The sequence below is a fragment of the Pseudopodoces humilis genome, chromosome 11 (assembly GCF_049639895.1).
Source record: "Pseudopodoces humilis isolate 2021_Gansu_Grassland_sample_001 chromosome 11, ASM4963989v1, whole genome shotgun sequence".
Lineage (NCBI taxonomy): Eukaryota > Metazoa > Chordata > Aves > Passeriformes > Paridae > Pseudopodoces > Pseudopodoces humilis.
The window spans coordinates 377693-390554 of record NC_142210.1 but is presented as its reverse complement, the minus strand read 5'-3'; the positions used below and the strand labels follow the sequence as shown (position 1 = coordinate 390554).

The 12862-nt window shown below is 40.6% G+C and overlaps 1 protein-coding gene across 1 annotated transcript; it reads left to right on the top strand.

Annotated features, from left to right (window-relative positions):
• The first annotated feature begins 7400 nt into the window (after positions 1 to 7400).
• On the top strand, positions 7401 to 12376 carry POLR2D (RNA polymerase II subunit D). The gene is made up of 4 exons (XM_005529624.3): positions 7401 to 7531; positions 9019 to 9199; positions 9931 to 10026; positions 11106 to 12376. Exons 1-4 carry the CDS (start codon positions 7426 to 7428, stop codon positions 11182 to 11184), a joined length of 462 nt encoding a protein of 153 aa, XP_005529681.2. The 5' UTR covers positions 7401 to 7425; the 3' UTR covers positions 11185 to 12376.
• Positions 12377 to 12862: the final 486 nt, after the last annotated feature.

The following is a 12862-nucleotide window of genomic DNA, read 5'->3' as shown; positions in this document are numbered from 1 at the left end:
GTTGTTGAAAAGCAATTGAAGATGAAGGGATTGTTTCATGACTTCCTGCTGCTGAGAATAAATGAGTCTCGTTAAAAGCCACTCCAGTTTCTAATTGCTCCCCCAGGTGCCGCGTAGTGATGGGGGAGGATGGGGTCAGCTCCAGGCATACCACTCACCTTTCAGCTGTCAAACAGTATGATACATAGGGCTACACTCATTACTGGTCAAGTGTTCTATGTTAGAATTTAATTTCTAAAAGGTTTAAAAAAAGGCAAAAAAATGGTGCTAAAACTTCACCCCTGAGCACGCTCGGTGAGACTGGTCATGCAGGCATACAGTGCCAGGCTTTTCAACTATACTGTTTCTTTTTCAGGTGTTTGCCCTGTTCTGTGTCTTCAACAGTGTATAGTGTTTTCCTGATTTCAGTTTCTTTGACTAGGGGATGACTAAAGGGTGGGGTGGGGAGGGTTAGTTGTCATTTTTTTAAAGAACAGAATTTTAGGATTGAGTAACTTGGTTGGTTTAAGCCTGAAGTGGGACAGATGGTTTGGGTCTGGGGAAAAGTCTTATCCTCTCCCACTTCTATTTCCCCACTCAGTCTGTTTAAAAAAACAAACAAAACATAAATGCCTCTAAATATGTACTGTGTTCTTGTATTGTTTCAGTGAGAAGAGAAGCTGGCAGATCAGAAACACTGGTCTGCTGCCTAAGGAACAGGCCCTCTCAGTTTTAGTTCCATAAAGGGTCCAGCTATAAAATCAGTTGAAAACTGTGTCAATAGCTAAGTCAGCTCAGAGAAACGTATGACAAAGACAGGTGGTCTCAGGAAATAATCCCGTTTCTAGATCATTACATGGCAGCTATGCATAAGGATGAAAGAGGTGAACTAGGCACAAACTGTAGTTTAAATTGCCTCAAGATGGAGACAACCGAAATCAGTGCCCAACTGATCTGAGATTTTCCCCATGGTTGCTTGGCTGGGACAGCTGGTTAGAACTATTCAAAGCAACTGTTACCTGGTTTGATCTGGATTAACTCATCCTTAAAAGCAAGTGCCTTTTGGTCTAGAAGGGCTTATTCTCATGACAACCACAACTGATAAATAATCTCACTGCAATGATGAATTGTCTTTGTTTTACAGTAACTACAGGAGAATGTCTTTGATCACTGGAGTCTGTCAGTGTTGAAATGTTTTCACTGTGAGGTTCTTATTTTTATTTTTTTTTCATGTTGTTCAACAGTCAATCTCAACTGAAGCCATTTCAGTTTGGGTATGTTGTATGGTCAAAATATCACATATCTACAATTTATCAGAGCAAAAAAAAAAAAATCTGTAAGGAAATCTAAGAGTTCATTTTAACCTTTGCACAGAATAATTTGTTTTCATAGTACATTAACAAACCTCTGCAGTCTTCACTGACTATTAGTGCTGTTTTCTGTTTGTATCCAGAAACTACATGTTGTTTTGTTGGGGTTTTTTTTGGTTTATTTATTTCCTTAAAGCAGGAGACCTCTTTTGACCTACAGTGCAGAGACGTTAGACCAATTCTTTATATTACACTTGGTTGCCTCCTACCTATATAATAATTTCTGAGTGTAAATAATTGAACTCTATCCTCTAATGAAGTATTGTAGAGAATAAATCATAATGGATAAAGATTATTTGTACTGTCCTCTTTATATGAGTTCTCACTCATATATGAGCCTTTATGGGGAATAAGATGAAATTGTTCTCATCTAGAAAGACAAACAATATATTACAGGTATGAATAGCAAACCTGCAAATGACACCACATATTCAAAACCAGGGAGGTTGCCAGAGTGGGGGGAGAGCTGTATGGAAATACACCAATAATCAAACAGGCTCACTACAAGAAAGCAAGGAAAAATAGTAGGAAAATTAAAACTAAATATTAAATATATTTCATTAATAATGGCATAGTAGCATCTTTGTATCCTGAAATAATGTTTGCTTGACAATAACTTTCTATTGATGCCTTGAGAGGCTGACTTAGAACAGAGGCTAGACAGAGTTAAAGTAGGTATTTACTAAAAGGCCTTAAAGGACACTCCTTGGGCAGCAGAAGAGCCTGGCCAGGGCTACACCCAAGAAATGACCTAGAAATGGTCACAAAATGGACAACCTGCCATGAGGTCTCACATTTTTATAAATTTTGCTCAATTTGCATATTGGAGTTAATTGTCCAATTACAGCTTCAGTTTATGAACTTCTGTCCTTGTTTTCTCTCTTCAGCCCACCATTGTTTCTGCTTTTGGCCTGAAACTTGTAATGGTTGTCCATGGTCTCAAGCTGGAAAAGGAATTGTTTTGTCTGCCTACCCTGTGAAGAGAGCTCACTGACACGTAATATGAAGCTCAGAGATACACACCTAGGCAGCACAGAATCTGAAAAATATGAAAGCTAAAACTTAAGGCATCACTATCAGTTGTCATGATGGTGAAATGTATAAAGTACATACATCCAGAGTACTGTAAATCTTTCTGAAACTCAGAATTGTTCTTTTTGGGGTTTTGTCTTCTAAAATGAACTGAGAACAAACTGTCTATATTTTAGAGCTATAGTCTTCAGGTGATCTAAAAACCTTATTTCAGAGGAAAAAACCACATCTTTCTAGATTCTTACTATTTTAATGTTTGCTTTGAGACAGAATTAACTGAATTGTAGAATAGTTTTGAATTGGAACTCTGGCTTACATGTTTTTTTCCATACATATTCAGATAATTGTTAACTTTTTATCTATGGGAGCTGTATAGTTAGAGATGCTACATTTTCTGCTTGTAGGTCTTGGGAAGGGCAGCCCTGGATGTCAATAAACAGTCATAAAACCCAAAAATAACCACCAGCCAAACCAAGGGGGAGGGTAACTTTGACTTAAAAATGCCTGAGAAGCTCATTTATCTCAGTACAACCACAAAGTAAAAAACCTGTTTTCAGAAGCTGGTACTAGGAAGGCTAGAAAGTTAATCCCTAAGGCAATGTGAGACGGATGCTGTGACTAATGAGATTTCCAGGTGAATTCCAGCTGAATTTCCTTGTAAATTCTGAAGTTATCCATGTCCCTATCACCCACTGCTCTCATGTGTCTCACGGAGTTACCAAATATATTCTCTCGGCTTTGTTTGCAGAAATACAGTGGCTTAATTTGTGTATTTTAGTGTCATATGCTTTTCCTACATGATTTTTTTTATTTCCTATTGAATCAGATATAAAAATCTCTATGTGCTGTCTCTTATCAGAGGTTCTTCCATGCACATTGCATTCCGTGACTGCAGGAACACTCAGCAGCTCACAGGGAAGATGAGGCCAGGTAGAAGGGTGTGTATATAACTGCAGGCTGAAATAGGTCAATCCAGGCTAAATATAAACCAGGATAATTGTCCTGGAAACAGTTTCTTCTGTTGTTACTTCTGTTTGAAATAAGAAACAAAACAAATTAGCCATTCCACAAATTTGATAGATTAGCAGAAACTTCTAGAGGATACTTCAAAGGAAGAATACTAGCTTTTTTTTTTAAACACAGAAAATAAATTTGTTTTATCTGTGATGGAGAAATGCCATTTTTATCTTGAAGATAAAAATGAAAATCAGAAGTCTTACGTATACAACTCAATAAATTAAGATGTACACTGACAGTACATGGAGCAGTAGGATAGGAAAGTTCCTGAAATGGTTTTGCCACAGTCTGGGAAAAGATGACTTGTGAATATGTTTGATGATCACACTCAAAACACAGCAAGCACAGGAGAGTATTGTTACCATGTTCTTTAAAGCAAGTATATAATTCTACAAATTGAATATCCAGATTATTGAACCATATTTTTTTCTATGTTCAGCTATGTTCAGCTATTTTTTTCTATGTTCTGTAAGAGCTAGACTGCTCTTATAATCAGGTTAATTCTGGCATAAATTATGTATTATACAACCAGCTGATAATGTCATATATGTGTTTAAAAACTTACAGATCATGCAGTTTTGCATTCAGAGTTGTGAAAAACGTTCACCTGATAAATTTCAAAAGGTTTATTATAAACAAAAAGACAATAGGAGACAGATAAAGAAAAGGGTTGAAATGGCTGGGTGCTTGGCTCTCTGCCTAGAGCACACCTGGTGCTTTGTAAATACCCTTTATATACCTTTTCTACAGCATGGACTTCACGCATATTCAAACTTTTCCAGGAACTGTTTTGCATGGCCACTCCTTGCCTTTTTAGAGTGCACGCATTTCTTGGCTTTGTGGCTTAAATTCCTTTCTTATCTTTTGATTTGGGCCTTGGCTCCTTCTTCCACAGGCAGTGAGGGTTGATTAGCAGCCTGGGCCCCATCATCTGTTTACTGGAGGTTATCCTGTCAGTTCAGGCAGGACTTGAACCTAATGTCTAAATTCTTTCTAATAGCAGGAGAAAAAGAAAATGACTACATTCACACAGCAAAAGCTATTCTAACATTATACATATAACATTCATCTTAATACTTGTGGAAAGCCAACATCACAATATGTATTTATAACAGAGTCTTACTACGACTTTATTACTGGATATTAATATAACTTTACTTTGCTCATACATGTTCATTCATTATGGTTTTGGATATATAATTTTAAATGGAGTAAAAATAAAGGTAAAATGTACCTAAACCTGAAGAGTTATACTCTAAGTACACAGATGAAAACCACTCATGTCTTGTGCAATGCTGGCTGCTGTGGCACATGGTGCTCTCAGTGGGTGGTTATCTCCACAAGGATCTATTCCTATCACACTGGCACAACACAGAAAATACATAATTACTGTTAAAAAGCTTAAAAATCACATAGAAAAATCACATTTCTTCTGCTGATGAATTAGAAGGAAAGCATATTACAAAGCAGGTTTAAACTAGTAATAGGATATAGTTGTTGTTAGTTGTTCCTACATTTGATTGCATAGAAATATTTAGCTGAGCATTTTGTGAGGTCTGTGTAGATGCACTTAGTTGTTCATGGACCTGTGTTTAAACTGTGGCAACACAGGAACTACCATGATAGGTCTTTCTAACAATCTCCTACTCAGTACCATGTCTCCAACAAGGATCAAAGCTTTTTACCTTGGAATATGGAATATTAGAGACTTTGTTTATGAAAATTTACATTTGGCCAAGTATTCTTTTTTTTCAAGAGGTTTATTTTACAATGTTACCAGCAAAGCTTCTTGAAAGTTCTTTTAGCTTACTTTTCTATGCAAATTTTGTTAATAAATTCCAAAACAGTCATTATTAGTGAGGAAGAAGCCAGTGCATTTTAAAAATAACAAAAGGTGCTCTACTACATTTGGTTTGTTGCAGCAGCTGAAAAATATTTACTATGGGGTTTATAAGCTTATTTTTCAAATTCTTAAAAAAAAAAATGGAGGAAAGCAGCTTCCATTCAGAAACATTTTTATTTTGTTCCCAAGACCTTAACAAACACATCAGGGATAATAAACTTAATCTTTCATGATAGCCTCTTTAACTGTACCTGTAAAATCTTGGTTTTGTATACTTAAGTAGAATGGATCCTTGGGGGAAAACAAAAAGGGAAATTAATAACTTAAACTACTGTGAGCTACCTGCTGCTCTGAGAATCACAATGTTCTGAGTTGACGGGTTATTTGAGAAGCCATCAGGATTCCAAGCGATTGTAAATGCTTTTTAAAAAAAAAGCATCCTCAATCTGGCATGGATTTCCTTGTTTTCTTGTAAACCTAATTGGAATTCTTTAATTTGCCAGATGTTCCCCAAGATATTTCCATTCCATCTTCCTGAATGTCTTTCTGCTTGTATCACTTAGCAAATTACTTTCCAATCAGTTTCTCTGCTATGCTCATTATCCAGATAAAAAATATTAAAAATCTATTATTTGGTCTCCTCATATTCTTCTAATTTATTTTTAATTCTTTCCTTTTCCCAGCATGCAGAAAACCATTCACCTAGGCCCAGATACAAGTTTATGAGAACAGGAGTGGCTTCATCATAAATCCTTCAACAGTCTATTTTTGTCTTTCTTTAAGGGCACAGGATGACATAGTAATAAGTAGTAAGGGCTGATAAGATGATTACTTTAAGAGTCTTAGGCTGGTTAGGCACTTACGTGTGAGCTCTCTAAGGAAAACACTGCTCTGTAAGTTATTTTGCTGGCAGTGTTGGGAGAACTATCTTCATTTTCAGCCTGCCTATGACTTTTAGGGGTCTGTAGATTGCTTCTGGATAGTCTGAAAATTAACCTTCCTTATGAAGTGTGTTATTTATGATGTCAATACTCCCTCCTTGCAGTCTGAGGTCTATTAATCACAGTGAAATAGGCGGAAATTCTGGCACAGTCACAGTTTTCCTGAGGCTGGGGTTTGCTGTCCAGCTGGAGGATGTTCCCGTAGTGAAATGGGGTTGGTTGTAGCTGCCTGATCCGCTGGTGTGAAGATGCATCTGATGCCTCAGCGCCCTCAGGTGCTCCTGGGTAGACAGATGCTGCTGTGAAGTCTGGTGAGAGGCACCAACACAATTTTAAGCTCTTTGGCTATTTCCTAAAGGAGAGAGCAGAAGAAGAGTTTGCTCATGTGAAGGACGAGTACTGTTTCCCTCAGTGTTCCCACACTCCTGCTCTCGGGCCCTGGTTTGTGCCATGTAAGACTTTGGGTTCATGATCCCAGAATTGATTAGGTTGGAAAAGACCTCTGAGATCATCGAGTCCAATCTTTGAGTGAAAACCACCATGTCAACCAGACCATGGCATTAAGTGCCACCTCCAATCTTTCCTTAAACACCTCCAGGGACAATGACTCCACCACCTCCCTGGGCAGCACACTCCAATGTGTAATCACTCTTTCTGTGAAGAAATTCTTCGTGATATTCAATCTAAGCCTCCTCTGCCGCATCTTAATACCGTTTACTCTCGTCCTGTGAGAAGAGGCTGACCCGGCTACACCCTCCTGTTAGAGACTGGCAAAGTCTTGGTCTGTCGCAGCTATTTGCCCTCTGTTCATATGCACAACATTCAGCATCCACTGCTTTCCTTCTCTAAAAGGAGCTAATTACTAAGCGAGCTTAAACAAACCTCTGAAGGCTGTTTTGTTGGGAGAGCACTCAGCCTCCCGGCTCCTGCCGTCTCCCCTCAGTGCCCTACAGCGGCAACCGCGCTCTTTTACCCTCAGCAGAGCCCACGGTAGAACCGGCCCCCGCCCTCAGAGAGGGGAAGCAGCCGCGCCCTCAACTCTCACCCGGGACAGAGCCCTCACACGGGTAGAGTCCTGAGCCCTCAGCCGGGCAGAGCCGTTCCCGCCCCTCACACGGGCAGAGCCCTCAGCCCTCAACCGGGCAGAGCCACTCTCGCCCCTCACACGGGCAGACTCCTGAGCCGTCAGCCGGGCAGAGCCGTCCCCGCCCCCGCCCAGAGAGCCGCCCGCCCTGCCGTGAGGATGGGCCGCCCTTTCCGCCGCGCCTTTCCGGTGATGGCGGCGGGCGGTAGCGACCCGCGGGCGGCAGATGTGGAGGAGGACGCCTCGCAGCTTGTCTTCCCCAAAGGTGCGAGCGGGGTCGGCAAGGGGCGGGGGTCGGATGGTGGTTGGAGGCCGGCAGCGGCCGCCTGTGAGGGTACGAGCTTGGCCGAGCCGCTCCATGGACTGGAGCGCTGCTCATCGCCTCAGCGCCTCCAGCAGCTGCTAAGTCCTGACTGATAAAAATCAGGAGAATAAATGATTTGTATATATTTAAGTATCTCGTGATTCCTAGGATATGGAGATTCTTAGGTGGGCCGCTACGTGTGTGTACTTTTAAAAAAGTATTTAAAAATGTATTTTTAGAAAAGAACCCAAAGAAGACCTGTTAGGTTATAGTAAAAAGGTTATTAGTTTCTGATATGAGCTTTTTTCAGTGGTGTTTTTTGACACAGGAGCTGTTCCCTATGAGGGAGGTGAGGCCCTGGCACAGATGCTCAGAGAAGCTGTGGCTGCCCCATCCCTGGAAGTGTTTAAGGCCAGGCTGGACAGGGCTTGGAGCAACCTGTGATAGTGGAAGGTGTCCCTTCCAATCTAAGCCCTTCTGGAACTCTGTGAATACTGCTGGACGTTTACTGTCTGTGTATTTTTCACAAAAATTAATTCAGTATAAATTCTAGAAATGTATTTACACCCCGAAAAGAAAAGGGGGGGGGGGGGGGGGTTGGAATGGACGCTGTGCTGCAGTGCTACACTGTTGAGTTATGAACAATAGGGAAGTTCTGAAAGTCTGTTTTCCGTGCTTTTTTATGCTAAAATCTCATGTTTAGCCCAAGCTGACTTACTGCTCAATGCAAAATAAGAAAAGTTGCCAGACCTTTTCAGATACAGTCCCTGTATCTGTATAAAACAGTGCTGTCAGGCACTCTGGGATGCAGCCTCTGACCCTGTTGCTTTGAACAGCTCATACTGCTGATGTTGAAAGATATTCTTGTTATTGGAATACATAGAATGGTTATGGTGATAATGAATAAATTCAAAGGTGGTTAAAGGGGGGGGATTTTTAAGATAGTTAAAATTATTTTCTTTTCTGATAATAAAATTTCAGTAGGTAAATTAACTTTTCAAGTAAATGAAGCTTTTTTTAAAACATTCAACAGCATTCATATTTATTTCAAGAGTTCAGAGACTTCTGAAGACCGTGGCATCACTTCTGAATTTTGTAGAGTTTTACAGTTCTGAATATTTTTTTCTGTATCAAGTCATGCATTACTTCTGCCAAAATTGGGTGAAGAAAGCATACTGCACACCTATGAAAAAATCTGAACGTTAGGGCTACAAGTGTAAAATATATGGTCAAAAAGACTAACACCTTGGACTGTCCCTTGAAGTGTAATTTTTATCAGCATTTTCAGCATGAAATGCTGCCCAGTCATTGGTGAAAGGGCTCACAGAACTGCCACATTTTCACCTCTTTATTACCCAGAGCTAAATTACATACAAAACCTGTGCAATTCCCCCTTTTCAAACACGTTCCACCTTTTTTCATGCTGACATTCTCTCACTTGGCTGCAGAATTTGAAACTGCGGAAACTCTCCTGAATTCTGAGGTGCACATGCTGCTCGAGCATCGCAAGCAGCAGAACGAGAGCGCGGAGGATGAGCAGGAGCTGTCAGAAGTCTTCATGAAAACCTTGAACTACACAGCACGCTTCAGCCGCTTCAAAAACCGTGAAACCATTGCCAGTGTGCGCAGGTGAGTGGGAAAGCCAGGGTGTACCAAACACTGTATTAGAGAACTGGATCCCTAATATTGGTCCTGCTTTATGAAAGTACATTTTAGTGGTGTTGCATGACTTGTTCTTTAATTCTGAGTCTTTTGTCTTCCTAATGAGGCAAGAAGTTCTTGATGTAGGGTTATACTTTGTCCAGGTCAAGCCTTCTGAACTGCTTTGTTTTCAGTAGTTCACTGACAGCTGACTGCATTAAATGAGAGGATTTTCTAGACTTTGCAGAATAATTCAGGGGAAGTGGAGTTAGCAGATAGGATTTTGTTTTTCCCTCTATGCATTTATATAATGAGTCTTTTCTCCTGAAAAAAAATACTTCAGTGCCAAAAGCAGTGTACAAAAACATTTGTCGCTGATGTTGGAGACAAAACACACTGAGGGTCATGAGCAAGAGCTGACTTTTATTGAGTGGTACTCTCCTTGTATAGATTTGAGGGTCTGCATGGTTAATCCTGATTGGCTGAACCAGTTGCCACCCAGCCAACCTGCCCATAGCTGCCTGTGTCCCCAGGTGTCCATATGAGTTATGTAATTGAGGTACTTATATAATTAGTTATATTTCAGTTTTAAGATTGGGATTATGTATAACTCTGAGGCCCTTCAGGCCAGCTGTTAGCCACCACAAACATTCACTTCAGTTTAAGCCCCTTTCTATTTCTGTCTTGTAACTTCATCAAATTGTTGTCTTCCCTTACAGCTTACTCCTCCAGAAGAAGCTCCATAAGTTTGAATTGGCATGTTTGGCTAACTTGTGTCCTGAGACAGCTGAGGAAGCAAAAGCTCTGATTCCTAGGTAAGCACTTACATATTGTACAGACTGCTGTATAGCTCCTTGTGATCTAAAGCAGCTGTGCCCTGGTAGCCTCTATTCAATCCAACTCCCTTGGTGGAAGAACATTTGGTCTTGGTCTTTTTTCCGCTGCCCACTGATCTGACAGCAACACACTTTGTACACATCCCTAATGTGTTTGTGGGAGCTTTTACTGGGTGAAGTGTACACCTCCTAAATTGGGGTTCTTAGCTGGCTGTGTTTGTGTTCTTTGGAGTTTTTTTCCATTGGAGCAAATGAACTGTTTTGTGGATAATGTAGGGGGGAGCAGTAGCTTCTTCCTGTCTCATGGCCTGAGATAGAGGAGGGAATGAAACATTCATCTGAATTACAGTTTCTTCCTTATTTGTCATTATATAAAAGAGAAGGCTTTGGGATAACCTATTTGTGGGCTCCCAGTACCTGGAAAGAGCCTACAAGAAAGATGGAAAGAGACTTTTAACAAGAATAGTGACAGGATGAGGGAATGACTTCAAACTGAGAGTAGATTTAGATTAGATACTAGGGAGAAATTCTTCCCTGTGAGGGAGGTGAGGTCCTGGTACATGTTGCTCAGAGAACCTGTGGCTGCCCCATCCCTGGAGTGTTCCAGGCCAGGCTGGGTGGGGCTCTGAGCAACCTGGGATAGTGCAAAGTGTCCCTATCCATGGCAGGGGTTTGGAATGAGATGATCTTTAAGGTCCCTTCCAACCCAAACCATTCCATGATTTTATGTTAAGATTTCATAGCAAGAATGGACTGGCTTATGAGCATGCAGCTGCATGGACTTCATTTAGAGGTCTACTTACACCTGCTTTGCCTTTTTTGAAAAGACCTTTTGAAGTTACTCAGCAGAAGGTTCTGGGAAGAATGGAGTTTTGTCATGTAGAGAAGAAGCACTCTCAAGGGATTAGAGGACTCTTTGTACGGTGATGTTAGAGGTGGTTACACTGGTGGGTGATGGTGTGTTGAGACTGACAGGAGAAAGTTAAAACTGAAAAGAATCAATGGGGAGAGATTATTTCTGAAACCTTTAATGTCTCCTTATTGCTCTTACCTTGCAGCCTGGAGGGCCGGTTTGAAGATGAAGAATTACAACAGATTCTTGATGACATTCAAACTAAGCGCAGCTTCCAATATTAAGGTTAACCCTCAGCTCCTTTATCTGAGCAGAAAAACCTGAGGATCTGGGCTGTTTCTCAGCCCTCTGGATCAGTCCAGCTCCTGTCTGAGCAAGGGTAGTTGTGGATGCAGGTTACTCCAGTGCTGTGTTACCACAGGTGCATTCAGACTGGAGATCAGCATTGTCCTTTTGGTTTGTTCCGTGTGTATGTTGGCCGGCCCTGCATTGTGAGAGAAAAGAACCTGAAAGGCCTTTTCCCAGTGGCTCAAGTATTTGTTTCTTCCCTAATCCCTCTCCCCAGTTTGTAAATGTTCAACGTTTTTGGATTATATAGATGTTATGAAATATAGATGTTATTTTGTGTTTTTTAGGATGTTCTAAAGGATGTGGAAACTTGTTCTTGGTTCTCAAAAGGTTCAGTGATGGGCAGCATCAATTTCTGTGGTGTTTTTTGTTTGATTGTATTATTGTTTGATCGGGACAGTGAATTTTTACAGCTGCAATATTTTTCTATTATTGTTTAGTGTAAATTAAAAGATATAAAGTTGTGTATTTTATAAACATTAGGTACATATTATGATTTTGTTAATGAGGACCTTTTTAATAAATAGATCCTGGAGATCTGGGGACTCCAAGTACAGCTTAGGACAGATCACAGGTGTTCCTATGATCACTGTGAGAAAGCTTTGGGGCAGCATTTCCCTCTCTGCTCCCCTGTTCTGTGCTAAGTGATTGCAGGCACCCAATCTGTATCCTGCTATAGAAAGAAAAAGAAAACAAGTAATTTTGATGTTAACACAACCAGGTATCCACCCCTGGAGGGATGGACTCCTTAACAAGGTTGCAAATTGCCCTAATTCTGAGATGAAACCAAACCATAAATAATGTGACACAGTGAAGGGCTGGCTCCTAGTGCAGCCTGTGGGAACTGCGCACCCAGTGTTATCAGAGCTCAGCTGCTGGGAGATTGACAAATTGTTAGCTTTTAGTTGAAAGGAATGTTCTTTTGTTTAGGATAAATTTTTTAAACCAGCCCTTTCAAGTCTTGTAATTTTACCACCATGCCTGAAAGAAGAAAAATTTTGTGTGAAAGAACTTTGGGACAAAGAGGCAGACAAATGTGTTAAGACACTATTTTTGATGATCAGCAATAGTCTTGCTGACCTTGCAAAAAGGAGAGAAATAAAATATTTTTTCAGGTGTTACTGGAAATGTAATGTTGCTGCTGTGCTGAGAGTCTGTACTGGTGTGTGACAACTATTTGGGCTCACCTCACCTGGAGCACATTACCTCAAATAGATTTGTGTATGAGCTGGGTGGCAGTGGCTCCTGCAAGCCTATAAACCACACATGCATCTGTAACTGACCACAGGAGCTTTAACAGGGTCAGAATAATTATAGCTAAAGAAGAAAAACCAAGGCAGCAAATCTTTATTTTGTAAATGTGTCTCCTTTTGATACAGCATATGCTTCCCAGTAGCTGCTTCTCCTGAACCAGGTTTGCTCCATAAAATGTTTCTGTTCAAGCAGCTGTAAGACGTTTTCATCGAAACACATGAACTCTTAGGTCTTAATCACAACTAATTAGAGGAAAAAGCCATTCTGTACCTCTTCATCTACACTCCCACATTACTACTTGATGATGCCTTTGTAATCTTATGCACTCTTAGGACTACCAAGGAGGAGTGTAATGGACCT